Source organism: Brachyhypopomus gauderio, chromosome 21 (genome assembly GCF_052324685.1).
Source record: "Brachyhypopomus gauderio isolate BG-103 chromosome 21, BGAUD_0.2, whole genome shotgun sequence".
Taxonomy (NCBI): domain Eukaryota; kingdom Metazoa; phylum Chordata; class Actinopteri; order Gymnotiformes; family Hypopomidae; genus Brachyhypopomus; species Brachyhypopomus gauderio.
This window is the reverse complement of record NC_135231.1, coordinates 5,362,214-5,375,333: the sequence shown is the minus strand read 5'-3', so window position 1 is coordinate 5,375,333 and position 13,120 is coordinate 5,362,214. Positions and strand designations below refer to the sequence as shown.

Here is a 13,120-nt window from a genome sequence, read left to right as displayed (position 1 = left end):
GGGTGTGATATATATATATATGTATTTTTAAAGGCATTTTTAAATACTTTTTTAAGGCAAGCTCTTTCTCTCTCTGAGGAGTTATCTTAAAAAGAATAATTAAGTACAAACACTTTTATCCCTCCAGACCAGAAAAAAGCTGAATAGTACTCCAAGCTGGATAATGCTTCTTTTGTTTAATTATTCATGTATATGTGAGTTTAATCTTCTGTGTTGCTCTTGACTCAAGTGGTTTATATACTTTTGGCTGTGATAAACCACCACAATAAGGAACTTAGAACAGAGCAACCTATTGTCATTCTGTTTTATTGTCAACATTTAATGAAATGTAGCATAAATCACTGCTGTGTTTTATGGCTTTCTATTCCTATGTGATTTCACTACAATGTCATGTAGGGTTCAAAGCCATTAGGTACAGAGTGGCAAAACAGCAAGATTGAAACTAAGCTTAGATGAATTAGTCATAGACATCAGTATCACAATATTATCCTTAATGGGTCACAAAATCACATAAGTGTCTGCACCTTTTTCATGTGAGCATCTGCACCTTTTCCACGCGAGAGTTTGTCCCTCTTCCTTTAATTTTTAGTTTCTTTAATTATTATAATTAATTTATTTTCATTTTTATACAAATGTAAATGACAGGGCTGAAGAAGCACCTTCCTGAGAGTTATAGTTTAGACATGTTTTGTTGAATTTATTTTCTATTTTGATGTTTATATCAGCAATGTTTTTAGGTGTTTTTTTTTTATGACAGGCTTGACATTTTGACGCACAAGTGCGAAGGAGTAAATATATTCACGTTTCTGCTCTCTGTGCATTACGATTTCCGAGGAGAACAGATACAGCCATTCAAGAAACAAATAAAAAAGACTAAACAGAGAAGAGAGAGAGAGAGAGAGAGAGAGAACCATGCTCTGCATGCTGATGAGTGACAGCGGGCCACACTAATCTGGCCGACAGACACTGCATTGCCAGAATGCGGATCATAATGATTCAAGGCTCATGCACTAGGGATGCACCACGGTGGAGGAACACGGGGCATCTGTGCCTGCACTTGCTGGTGACATGAGGGAGAAGGAGTGCTGTTGTAATGCTCCTCACGTTTCCTATTGGCACATCCTCCTCGACTGTGGGAGCCTATTAAAGTGCCTTGTAGAACAGGATAATCCTTTAGCTGGGAGACGGGCACAGTAATGCATCAGGAAGATATAAGCCTGATGAATAACTAAAACACAATTCAGTCCACATGGAATTCACAGCCTGGAGTGTGTAAGGAATGAGAACGAAAGGCAATTCTTTCTCTTGTCTCAGTGACTTATTTGCACGGCCAGGAAGCTTTGGTCAGTTCTGGACACAGACAAATTACACTAGACCTGGTTTTCACCTCAGAACACATTCAGTCAAACTAGGCATATAATCAGCCTGTTTATGCAAACCTGTTTTAAAAGAATATAATTTTCTGGTGTTAAGCTTCTAAACTGTAGCTTATTATAGCAAGATATATAGTTGTATTGTTTTAAATTAAAAGCCATGCTGGGTGTAACTTGTAATTCTGTTATACTGGTCAGCTTTACTTTAGTGATGTGCTCATCTTGTACATATTCATAGCTGCTTTTATAGGCCTCTATCATATATTTTATAGACTGTTAAAGGGCTGATATTAAGCAGTTAACAAATTGGTTATTGTGCTGAACAGCACTCTAAATTACCATAAATTTTAATTTTATTAACAATCTTCCACAAACTGTAGTCAGTGCCTTTCATCAAAAAGTTATTAAAATTTGGTTATTTTATATTATGTTAAAGCCTATTATCAGCATAACAGAATCAGCTGTATCAGTAAAGTTAATCTATAGCCTATATCCTCATACCAATTTTTCTTTTCATATTTTTGGTTCTTAAAAACTGTTTCATGCCTTCACAGATATTGCTCGAAAGGGCTTTTCTGTTATGAACACTTCTTAGAAGTATAGTCTGGTCTCTAGTTACTTATTCACGTCAGCGGAAGGATAGTCCAGGGTAGTCAACACACATATAAATACTCACCCACAATAAACTATTTTGTGCCTATGCTTAAAAATGGCGCGAAAAATACAGCTAAACAGCTACCTTCATGTTTAATTTGGCTAGTTTGACGGCAGCGCTGTTTATAACAAGAAACCAGTGTAGTTCCTAAACTGGTGAGTGAAGGGGGTATATTGACTCGAGAAGACGGGAGCATGGTCCAGTGAGCCCATTTGGAAGTACATAACGCCATTTATTCAAGTATACCTACATGTTTGATTGATTCAATAGGTAGACAGCAGTTCATTCACACGAACCTAGCGGGTGCCTGCGAGCACCTGTTGTCCATACCACAGCAGAGCTGCTGGGAACTTGAGAGGTTCGGTGTCTGCGGTTCATGTGCTGGTTGCTGGTGCCTTGAGACGGCCGAGTTAGTTTACTTCCGTCCTTGTTCTACAGACGTCGCTAGGTTGACTAACTTCCGAGATTTGTGAGGTTTGGGGACCATAAATTGTTTCCCAAAAGCTTGACATGCCTGTGTTTGTAGAGGATCCCGGTCAGTTTTCCAAACAGCGACTTAGGTCGGAGCTCCTGTCGCATAACGTGGAGTTGCCCTTAGGAGAAACTAAGAAACGGGTTTATGTGGAGCTTTATATGAAACATGTCGGAAATAAAGCCAACGCTGATTTCTCTAGTGATGATGAGGACCAAATTCAGAATGGCGACGTAAGTTCATGAGTGGTTTTGCCTGAAAGTTTTTTTTCCAAGAGGTCCATTTCCGCTCAAAAACTACAAAGTCCATACGAGCTGAGTCGCTGGTGTACTGGACAAATTGTTTTCAGTTAACTCGGGACATCTTCCCATTGAACTGACTAACAGTGTCTGTTTGTGAAGTGGATGTTGATGAAAATGGTGCTATCATTGCTTCTCAGTGCCTACCGTTTTGGAAATCAAATTCCTACAGCCAATTAAGTTACTGTAATACAACATCCATCACTAGCTACTAAAGTTGGACAAGTAGTTACAGAAACCAAATAGAATATTTTATTATTTTTCAAGATTGAAACGGGACTCCTCGGGGCACTGGGGTAACATTGCAGCTGTCCCTTGTACACATGTGTGAGCTTTGGGAGTAACAGAGTGCTAAACCAGTGAGTGAGCACGCATGTGTTCTGAGAACTCACCCCAACCTCCACATGGGGCTTGGGTATCTGGGTCACACTCTAAAACCACACTCTTGGTGTCAGATTTACAGTTTGCGAGCAGTGCAATACTGCCACTCTGAAGACCAATGCAGTGGCGGGGGATAAAGAGTTAGGGCTTTGAGGCAGCTTGGTTTATAGTTAAATGACATTCAAGCTCATTCTGGATGCATTGGAAATCTTTGCTCAATTTGCTTTTCATTGTATTTAAATCTTTTGGACATTTTTTTTTTCAGATGAAAATAGGAATTTATCTAATGAGATTACGCTCACACTACTTAGCCTGCTCTACTTCAAAGGAATATTGTTTTTCTTCTTACAGCTATATATGCTTATGCTTGGGGGATGTTAAAGTTTGGACACAGAATTACCATTTTAAATAGGGCTGCATAGAATGAAAATTTGCTTTCAATGTCCTTTGTTAAAAATGTCCTTTTAAACTTAAGCTTAAGCAGTTTGAAGTGTTTGAATTGTGTGTGGTGAATATTGCCCGTTTACCTGCATAGGGAGAGACCGAGCAAGGAGAGGAATCAGACATGGTGGACTTGAGCTCACTGACTGATGATCAGTTAAAAGACAAATTACTTGAGTATGGAGTCAAAGCTGGACCAATTGTAGGTCAGTACATAAAAAAACCCTACTCTAGAATGTAAAGTGCCCCATAAATGTTTTCTTAATTTTTAAAGTTAAATAGTTTGAATTCTAAGCATTCACCTTTTGAACGAATATAAATAGTCCTCAGATTACAGCTATTACTATTTAACTTTTGGTTAAAGACATAATCCACTGAGTGACTCTACTGGAGTAACATGGCATGCCATGATATTATTTTTTTGAACAGTTTAATGGGTAAGTAAAATACGTTGTGTGTGTGTGTATGTGTGTGTGTGTGTGTGTGTGTGTGTGTGCCTGCAGCCAGCACCAGAACTTTGTATGAGAGGAAGCTGCACAGACTATTGGAGCAAGCCTCAGAGCATCGGTGCAATAGTACATCTGATGCTAGAAGGTACTCTGATAGCGAGGAGGAAGGACAGGAAGAGGAGGATGAGGAAGAGTCTGGTAAGAACTACTGTTACATCATCCCCCCCCCCCCCCCCCCCCCCCCCCCCCAATATTTAACTTTGATATGACTTTGAGCATGTCATATTAATGATTCTGTGTGGGACAGGTTTTTCAAGCTAGACTCCCCAGACCCCAGACAGTGCACATTTTTGCTGTTTCCACAATACAGGAAAAAAAAACAACCCTCCCCAAACAGCTGAGTTGGGCTGTGCAATCCATTACCTGGCACAGGTGTGACGGGAGCCAGAAAAGCTCCTATCACACAGTAATGTGGAGTGTCCCTTGAGGACTGCATTTTGAAGCTTTTGAAGGTTCTGGGAATGTGCTGAGGGCAGCATGTCCCCATACAGTATAACAACTGTCCCTCATGTTTGTTTGCCGCTGTTCAATTGTCCTTTTCCTTTTCTCTAGGATCAGAACTGTATGACTCCGAGATGGCGTCCTATGCCAGGACTAGTGTCACCGCTACTACGGTGTGTGAATTCTCTTCACTTTCTATCCAGTGCTGATAAGACTTTGTTCTTTGTTTTGATAGGTTTTGATCTTTGGATTACTAGATTACAGAGAGCCATTGGTAGAAATTACTGCTGATTTGCTGAATTATTGATCATCTGTAGTTGCTACTACTGGATGGCTATTAAAGACTAATCAGGGAGGTTGTGCCTTGCGAAGCTTGTGGAGTGTTAGTGTTTCAGGTCACAAACCTCCCAGCTTTGGCTGAGGAGCCACTGTTTCAAGTAAAACTCCTTTTCTAAAAGACAAATACAAATCTGATGTGGGTGTAAAGAATGAAAATGTTTGGGGGAAAAACTGAAAAATTGGGAATTTCATGGAGAAATAGCATTATTTTGATTCAGTTTGCCTCATTTTGAATGATATCTTTATTTTCAGTCGTCTTGTGATTATGATTACTAACTGCAATTAACCGTGATTAAGCAATTGTAGTGTGTAGTCAGGAACGGGCACTGTGCGTATGGTGACTTCGTCAGGGTGCGTGAAGGCCTGTAATTCATCTTTGCATCCCCAGCAAGCACTCCACTGATGCATTAGCACACTTGACTAATGAACAGTTCTGTTTGTAACTAGAAACGCTTGATTGTGGTGCAGCAGGTACTGCAGAACTGGAAGGCTGCAATAAAGTGCACAACTAATTGGACTGCTCTTCAATCAAGTTGAAAGCAGCCTTTGTTGATTTTGCTTTTGAGAAATATAAATGTCACAGTTTGCAGTTCAACACTGCCTTTAAGCCTCTAGTACTCCTTGACTTGAACTAGCATCCCTGCCGAAGGCGTCCATCAAGACTCTTCTCTGCTCTGGCACCCACTTGCACCAGTAGTCTATACACCTTGGTCACCATTTGTCTTCAAGCGAAGCCCAAATACACTTTTTCACTACGCACTTAAAATATGCAAAAAAACAAAACAACCCCAGTCTTCTTTTCCACTCTAGCCAGGATTTAACCCAGCCTGATAGTATTCTTAACACGGACCTACCTGTGGTTCCACTTGGATATAAATCTGATAGGCATTGCAAGGGACCTCTTTTAGTCACCCTGGATAAGGCATTTACAAAGTACATGTACCAAGTACATGGTTGAACAGGTTGAATTGTTAAATACCCAGATACATGTTCTGCTTTATAATAAGCTTGAACTAGCAGACAATGAAAGTGCATAGCAGCTGTGCAAAATACAGTAGTTGAGTCTGTTTAGATCTATATACGCTTCTGTGATTTGTCTCCACCTTGTGGCTGAAAGTCTTATTTACACTTTTGTGGTTGCAGTGTTTTTGTGTTCTATGGTTTTTTGTACTCGCAGGTGGGCTCGCACAATCAAAGCAAAGACGTATTTTATCCTCGCTGCTTTTTCCCCCCTGTGAGACAGGTACACTTCAAGTATAGATGAGGTGAAGGGGAGAAATTGTATTTTGTTTTTTTATTATTTGTAAAATCACACATCCCCGTGGTCTTGGCACAAATGGCGGGTTGTGAATGAGAATGTTGGGTGCTGTTGTGCAGAATGAATAATGCATTTCACGTTCATCATGTTTTGTGTAAATGATGCTGCTGTTTTCTGGCTGTGATTTACTGGTTGTGATTGTGGCTGATTGCATGTGTGAATTACAGGGCAGTAATCAACCGAGGTCATTTGTGAGCAGCGGAAGCAGTAGCTCCCAGTCCTTCAGTATCACCCAACTGGTGGAGGAGGGGAGTGTGTGTGTGTGTGTGTGTGTGTGTGTGTGTGTGTGTGTGCATCATGGTCTTGCAGTAAGGCATACACAGCCTAATATCTACATATATATTTTACCCTGATTAAAATGCACCTCTATAAATGATGAAATCAAACATTATTTTGCTGTATGGTGTTTTTTATTATTATTAATTTAAAGACAAGATGAATTTGAGGGAAACATAGAAAGTCACTTCATCTGTACACAAATTTGTTTTGGAATTAATAGCACTTGGTGTTCAGTCATTGTGGCTGGAAGCATTTAACCCGCTAAACCCACAATTATCAACATGTGAACAATTTTAGTTATAGAATCTCAAGTATGCTTCATTGATTGTCCATGAATGTGAAAGTAATGAGAGTGACTGACTGTGTGGCCTGCAGATTGAGAACAAACTAAGCCCTCAATCAAGGCCAGAAAGGACTGAGAGGGGAAGTAATTACACACCATTGGCCAGCAGGGGGCAGTGGGTCAGTAACTCCTAAATCCATGCGTGGTTCTTACCTGAAGTTGTAGGTTGTTCACTTATCACTAGTGGAATGTTTCCATCACTGTGTTGGTTTGTGTTTTGGGTAGAAGATGGAGTGACTCTTTTTTTTTTTTTTTATGTTAACATTTGTACCTTTAGCAGGGTCTTCAGAGGCTCAGCAACAACACCATGACAGATGCGTCTCTTTTTCTGACCCCTGAGTGTTTGACCCATCAGAAACAAAGTGCCACAATACAACCAGCTACTGTAACTCTGCCTTCTCTTGAACTTCTCCCGGTCTTTACACTGTGGTGTTTGATTGGAGCCTGCTGCCGCACCCCAGGGCATTAGTGAATGGGCTCTCTTCAGAGGAATCCTTTTCTGCTCACCTTGTCTTTATCTTTTTTTCCTTCACATGGACTGATCTACATGATCCATTTTCCAAGCAAATGGGTTTCAGATTCACGTTATAAGACTTCCCTATAAATGTCCCCATTTTGCATCGCCACACTTTCTTCTACGTTACTGAACAACCCCTCCATCTTGGCTCTTTTCTGTTTATATCTCTGTAGGAACCAGTAACTGATGTTCTGATGGAACTCTTTCCAGATGCTGCAGTTACACCAACTGGAATCACGTGAGTTCATTCTTCAGAAAGTCCTGATTCTAGAAGTGCTTCCTAGTTGACTTTCATTTCACCTTGATGATTTAATTACGTCATCTCTCCTCTTAATTTCTTGGCTCTTTAGTGCTACTAAAAGACGGTCTATAAAAGGCGCTGCAGGCCGCCCGGTGCAGTTCAAATACCCAGAAACCCCCATGAGTCCCACATCACTGGAGCGACAGGAGATCCGCCGACGCTTGGTGCCTCTGTGGGTGCAGATTGCGGTCTTTCTGCTGGTGGCTGTTCTTCTCTACCTCATTTATGTGTCAATGGAGAACCCGTCGGACAATCCTTTAGGTGCACTGTTGGACAGTCTGAGTCAGGAGGCAGTCAGTGATGAAGACTCCCTCATCCCCAGCTCTCAGTCATAGAACCAGCCGAGTCAACTGCTTAGTGTATAGGTTAGTTTTTAATACAGTTTAGTGACCTGCAGTGTTGGGTTTACAAAGAACTCCAATGTAATGGTGAGGTCGCAAAGTGTTTTACTATTCTTAATAAGAGCATAAGATTGTAGAATCAGATGTATGTACGGACATGTGCAGTGTAACAATGGGCAGCAGTGTAACAATGGGCAGATGTGTATGGTTTGCTGTTTTGTACTTGCGTATGTTACGTTTTTTTGCCATCTTGCTGTAGAGCATGGCCTGTTCTTTTCTCTCTGCTTAAATGATCTGATAGACTTCTGGTTGGAAAGCAACAGGGACCCATCTCATGTCCACAGGAGTCACTCTACATTCATTTTATTTGTACTATTGTCTACTGATACTTTTTGCTGAATAAATAAATAAATTGTTGATGTCTACATAGTAATGTAGTCACGGCAGTATTTTTTTCTTTATTGTATTGGCGCAATACGTCATTACATATTAATTGCGAAGTGTTTGATATATTAAACCTGTAGCATGCATATGATTTATGAGCTGGCGGCTCGCGCTACCCAAACGCTGCCTGACTGTCGTGACGTCACAGGCGCGACATTAAACCTTTGATCCGCGAGACACACTGCACTCCGTTTACTGAAAAATGACAAGGCATACTAAATGGAGAATAACTCGACTGATCAATGTGCTGGGGTTAGCTCTGTTACTGGTACTGTTTCTTTTGTTTATCGTGGTTATGGTTAGGACGTTCACGTTCAAGGAAAATCCTGGACTTCAGTTTGCACAGTGGGAAAATGCAGTCAGTATATCAGCCGATATAAGCAGAGAACAGAGAGAGACTCTGCTTGCAAATTTCAAAGGTATCTCCGTTTAATCCCATGCGTTATGAATCATGTAGGTTAACTACTAAACTGACGTACAAAGGTGAACTCTGCACACAATATGTCTTCCTGAGTCCACTGGCTTGCAGTCAGGTGTACCCAATGTTGACCTGCGGTCCATCTTCATGTTAGTCGTGTTGACTGCAAAACTAAACCAACCGTACGAATAGCAATAGGTTTAAGGTTAATTGTACACAAATATTTACAGTTACTTGTACAAGGCGATCACACAAATAACAGTCTAGGTAGCCGTATTTCTAGTGGAAGCGTGCTATGGAGATTTGTCGTATAGCCAAATAGACTCTATCACTACATATCTGGTGTCTAAAGTCTTCCATAATGCCATAGTTTCCTTTCTTTCCTGTATATTAGCGGCTATTCGGATTCCTACTGTGTCGTTCTCGGAGACGCACCAGAACACAAGCGCACTGCGAGAGTTCGACCAGCTTCTGAGAAGAGGCAAGACCCCTTATGGCCACTGTCGACTACCAAGTTCATGCACAGCTGCTTACATTTCTTGATAGATAAAGAAACAAAACAGTTAAGTATGATAATGGAAAAAAAAACTGAAATGCGAATTGTGTTTGTGTTTGTCAGTCTTCCCAACTGTATTCTCATCCAGCTTGGTTAAGCATGAGGTGGTAGGTGGCTATAGCCACCTGTTCACCGTGCTGGGTTCTGATCCGAAGCTGGTACCATACATGCTCCTCGCACACATCGACGTGGTGCCGGCAAATGAGGCGGACGGGTGGGAGGCCCCTCCTTTCTCTGCCAAAGAACTGAATGGATTCATTTATGGACGAGGAACCATTGACAATAAACAGTCCGTCATGGTATGGGTAACCTGGAGGGAAGCGCCTTTTGCCGGTAAAAGCAATGATACATTTGTCCATTAGAAACGGCTACTGAGTATGATTGCATCCACCTGTCAAGGGGATCCTTCAAGCCCTGGAGAACTTGCTGGAGCGAGGGTATATTCCACAGCGAGGGTTCTACATAGGCCTTGGTCATGATGAGGAGGTCAGACATGCTCGCCTGTTGGGAATTTGCCGCAGAGTGACTGTGTTATGCATCACGCACCCAATCACAGCTTCCTACACAGACTATGATTTAATTTATGTTCTGTGAAGCACCAGTTACCCAGTACAAGTCTGTCTTGACGAAATGCTTGTCCTGGCTCTCTAAAGGTACATGGCTTTCATGGGGCGGTAAGTATAGTGAAAGTCCTGAAGAGTAGAGGGGTGAAGCTGCAGTATGTTCTGGATGAAGGTCTGGCGGTGATGGATGGAATTATAAGTGGCCTGGACGGACCGGCCGCGCTGTGAGACCCTTTCACTGAGCCATTTCACACAGCCTCTCTCGAGAACTTTGTTTCAGATTTGGGGTCACCCTGTGTGTGTTTGCTTGTCGATCATAGGATTGGGGTCAGTGAGAAAGGGCAGGCCACAGTGAAGCTCAGTGTGGTTATGAAGCCGGGCCATTCTTCGATGCCCCCCAAGGAGAGCAGTATTGGCATTCTGGCTGCTGCAATAATGAAGTAAAAACAGTTGTTATAATCTCCTAACCCTAAATAGAACAGTCCTTATTCTCATTCATAACCATTTTGCATATTCTTGTACTTAAAAGCTTATTATTGTGAAAATGTTGCTTCTTTTGTTGCTCTTTTTAGTTAAATAAATAAAACCATGCCAGTAACGTTTCCATAAATTACAGTGGTAATATTTCTAGATAGTCCCATTGCCCTTGTGCTGTCCTGTGTGTAGGTTGGAGGAGTCCCCAATGCCAAGACTGTTTGGCTACGGTCCAGAGAGGAGCACTTTCGAACACCTGGCACATAAGGCATGGTCAAAGTCTAGACATTATACATCACATTCTGTTGTCATTTTTTTGTGTAAGTTTAACTGTATTTTTTATGTTTAGTTTAATCTCCTCTGATTTACACTGCAGTTTAACCTCCCTCTCAGAATCATCATGTCGAATTTGTGGCTGTTCAACCCTTTGCTAAGCAGGTAGCTCATATGTTATGACATATTATTACGTTCAAACCACATAATTGCTGCCTACCCCAGAATTGGCTGAATATGACTGGGAATGTGCAGTGAACTGTACGGCTGTGGTTATTGCAGGGTGATGGAGACGAGACCTGAGATGAATGCTTTTGTGCGCACTACTACTGCAGTCACCATGTTTAACGCTGGTGTGAAGGTACAGCGTTTCTGTTCGTTTCACCAAACACACATAAAGGATAAAGGATAACGTATTGAGTGAAGGTGTATCATTCTCTCTCCCTCTCCAGGTTAATATACTCCCATCACATGCTGAGGCCTTTGTGAATTTGCGCATCCACTCAGCCCAAACACTGCAGGAGGTGAGAGGTCACCTTGATGTCATTGGGGGTGTTGACTTTATAATATCTGTTTTAAAGGGAATGTCACAGCTCGACTTATTATTATGAGAAGTAAGACTAAATGGAAACTTTTTATTTGAATATATTTTATATAATAAATATCTAATAATTAATTATTAACAGATGTACAGCAACAAAAAAAGAATGAAACCAAGAAAACACAAAGGCACGACACAGGGTAGGACGTTGGAGTAGACATGACATGTTCCTCCATCCCAGACAGTGGACAGTTGATGATCTTCTAAGCTGTGTTGATGTCCCTTTAGAGAGTTGTTTCCTCTGATACAGCTAGAGAACCAGATACAGATGCAGAGGTCAGAATGCTCACTATGGAGCAACGGTAGAAGGTCAGAAACAGTTTAGTACTGAAGTTGTTTTTCCTGTGAATTCTCAGAAGGTAAAGTAAGCAAATAAATAATGAATATTTAAAAGGAAACATTATTTTAAGACTTACCCTCTCGAGAAAAGTAATCACAGCACTTTATGCATGGAAATCTAACGGAAAAAGGAGCATCACTTCTGAGTTTGTTATACCTTCTTCCTTTCCTCCTCCCATCTTTCCTATAGGTCCTGGATTTGATTAAGATGACTATATCTGACAGCCGTGTGAAACTGGAGCTGGTGAACGGGTTTGATCCCCTACCTATCAGTTCCTATGACGAGCAGTCGTTTGGCTACCAGATCATAAAGACCACAGTGCTGGACATGTTTCCCCAGGTCACAGTGGCCCCAGGTAGGAGCTTCAGGCCTGCCATTTTCCATCCACTCCTCATCCATTCCATCGAGTACTTCAAAGGTTGAAGTGGTGCTTGCACGCTCCATTTGCACCCGAACTAGCCGACTGCTGCTTCACCTTCACCCTCCTGCTGTTCAACCATCTGTGTCCTCTCCCAGGCATCTGCATCGGCAACACCGACAGCCGTCATTACACGGACCTCACCCAGGACATTTACCGCTTCAACCCGACCTGGTTCAGACCAGGTGATTTACAGAGGTGAGTCAGGGGAGCTGGGTGATTGGGGAGGTCAGAAAGAAATGCTGGGTACTGTAAGCAAAACAGGTGTGACATCACCTGCGCTTGTGTTTTACACTCTCTCAGATTCCATGGTATCAGCGAGAGGATCTCTGCACAGAACTATGAGGAGATTGTGCTGTTTTACTTTCGGCTCATCCAGAAAAGTGACATACGCGTCTTACCTCCTTCTCTAATTGGCCAGCAAGAATTGTGAACCTGCTAAAATGTGCTTCAAACCCTGATTTTGAACATGTTAAAAAATTATTAGAGGCACATCCATTATTATTACATATATATTTTTGTTAAGCACTTAATTTTCCTGAATGGTTTAACTAAAATGGGTGTTTACATTAATGGTTGTTTAATTGGTATTCTTGTAACAAAGGGATTGAAGAAAATGGAAGGATTTCTTTAACCAACTAAACTATCGATCTATCAGACCAATTACAATCTCATTTTCATGAAAAGTTTTAAATAGATGTTGTCTACATAGATGTTTAATATATGTAATGTATGTAAGAACTTCATAAACATATATTATTTAAATATATAATATTTAAACACTGTGTTTCCCTTTAGATGGTTATTGTCTCTACTTGGTCTACTTTGGACTGACTTCACCCTATGACTGTTGACCATTGATTTTGGATCTAAATTTAATAAATCTCCCTCTAGTCTCTTGCATCCGACTTGCTATTGCTTCCTGATACAGAGTGATCAGCAATACACAGATGCAGCTAGAGACCGATAGAGTAGTTGAGAGTATTATGGTTATTACCGTTGAGACTTCTACAGGCACAACGGT

At 41.2% G+C, this 13,120-nt stretch overlaps 2 protein-coding genes across 8 annotated transcripts; both read left to right on the top strand.

The window, feature by feature from the left end:
* The first annotated feature begins 2,006 nt into the window (after window positions 1-2,006).
* Window positions 2,007-8,429, top strand: lemd1 (LEM domain containing 1). 6 transcript variants are annotated; one of them, XM_076984301.1, is made up of 10 exons: window positions 2,007-2,246; window positions 3,716-3,827; window positions 4,125-4,268; window positions 4,683-4,744; window positions 6,088-6,153; window positions 6,396-6,476; window positions 6,883-6,969; window positions 7,128-7,235; window positions 7,541-7,605; window positions 7,718-8,429. In XM_076984301.1, exons 2-10 carry the CDS (start codon window positions 3,746-3,748, stop codon window positions 8,001-8,003), a joined length of 981 nt encoding a protein of 326 aa, XP_076840416.1. In that variant the 5' UTR covers window positions 2,007-2,246; window positions 3,716-3,745; the 3' UTR covers window positions 8,004-8,429. The 6 variants fall into 6 exon arrangements, with proteins under 6 accessions (XP_076840416.1, XP_076840415.1, XP_076840412.1 ...); XM_076984300.1 differs by having other exon boundaries at window positions 2,010-2,183; XM_076984297.1 differs by lacking the exon at window positions 2,007-2,246 and adding an exon at window positions 2,271-2,733 and having other exon boundaries at window positions 6,088-6,144.
* Window positions 8,430-8,600: 171 nt separating this feature from the next.
* Window positions 8,601-12,997, top strand: LOC143485133 (N-fatty-acyl-amino acid synthase/hydrolase PM20D1.2-like). Of its 2 annotated transcripts, none has more exons than XM_076984375.1 (13): window positions 8,601-8,872; window positions 9,266-9,352; window positions 9,491-9,726; window positions 9,827-9,913; window positions 10,081-10,214; window positions 10,311-10,430; window positions 10,657-10,732; window positions 10,841-10,902; window positions 11,020-11,098; window positions 11,190-11,261; window positions 11,868-12,033; window positions 12,195-12,294; window positions 12,400-12,997. In XM_076984375.1, the coding sequence occupies exons 1-13, from the start codon at window positions 8,656-8,658 to the stop codon at window positions 12,527-12,529; spliced, it is 1,566 nt and encodes a 521-aa protein (XP_076840490.1). In that variant the 5' UTR covers window positions 8,601-8,655; the 3' UTR covers window positions 12,530-12,997. The 2 variants fall into 2 exon arrangements, with proteins under 2 accessions (XP_076840490.1, XP_076840491.1); XM_076984376.1 differs by lacking the exons at window positions 12,195-12,294; window positions 12,400-12,997 and adding exons at window positions 11,424-11,478; window positions 11,589-11,647 and having other exon boundaries at window positions 11,868-11,971.
* The last annotated feature ends 123 nt before the right edge of the window (window positions 12,998-13,120 follow it).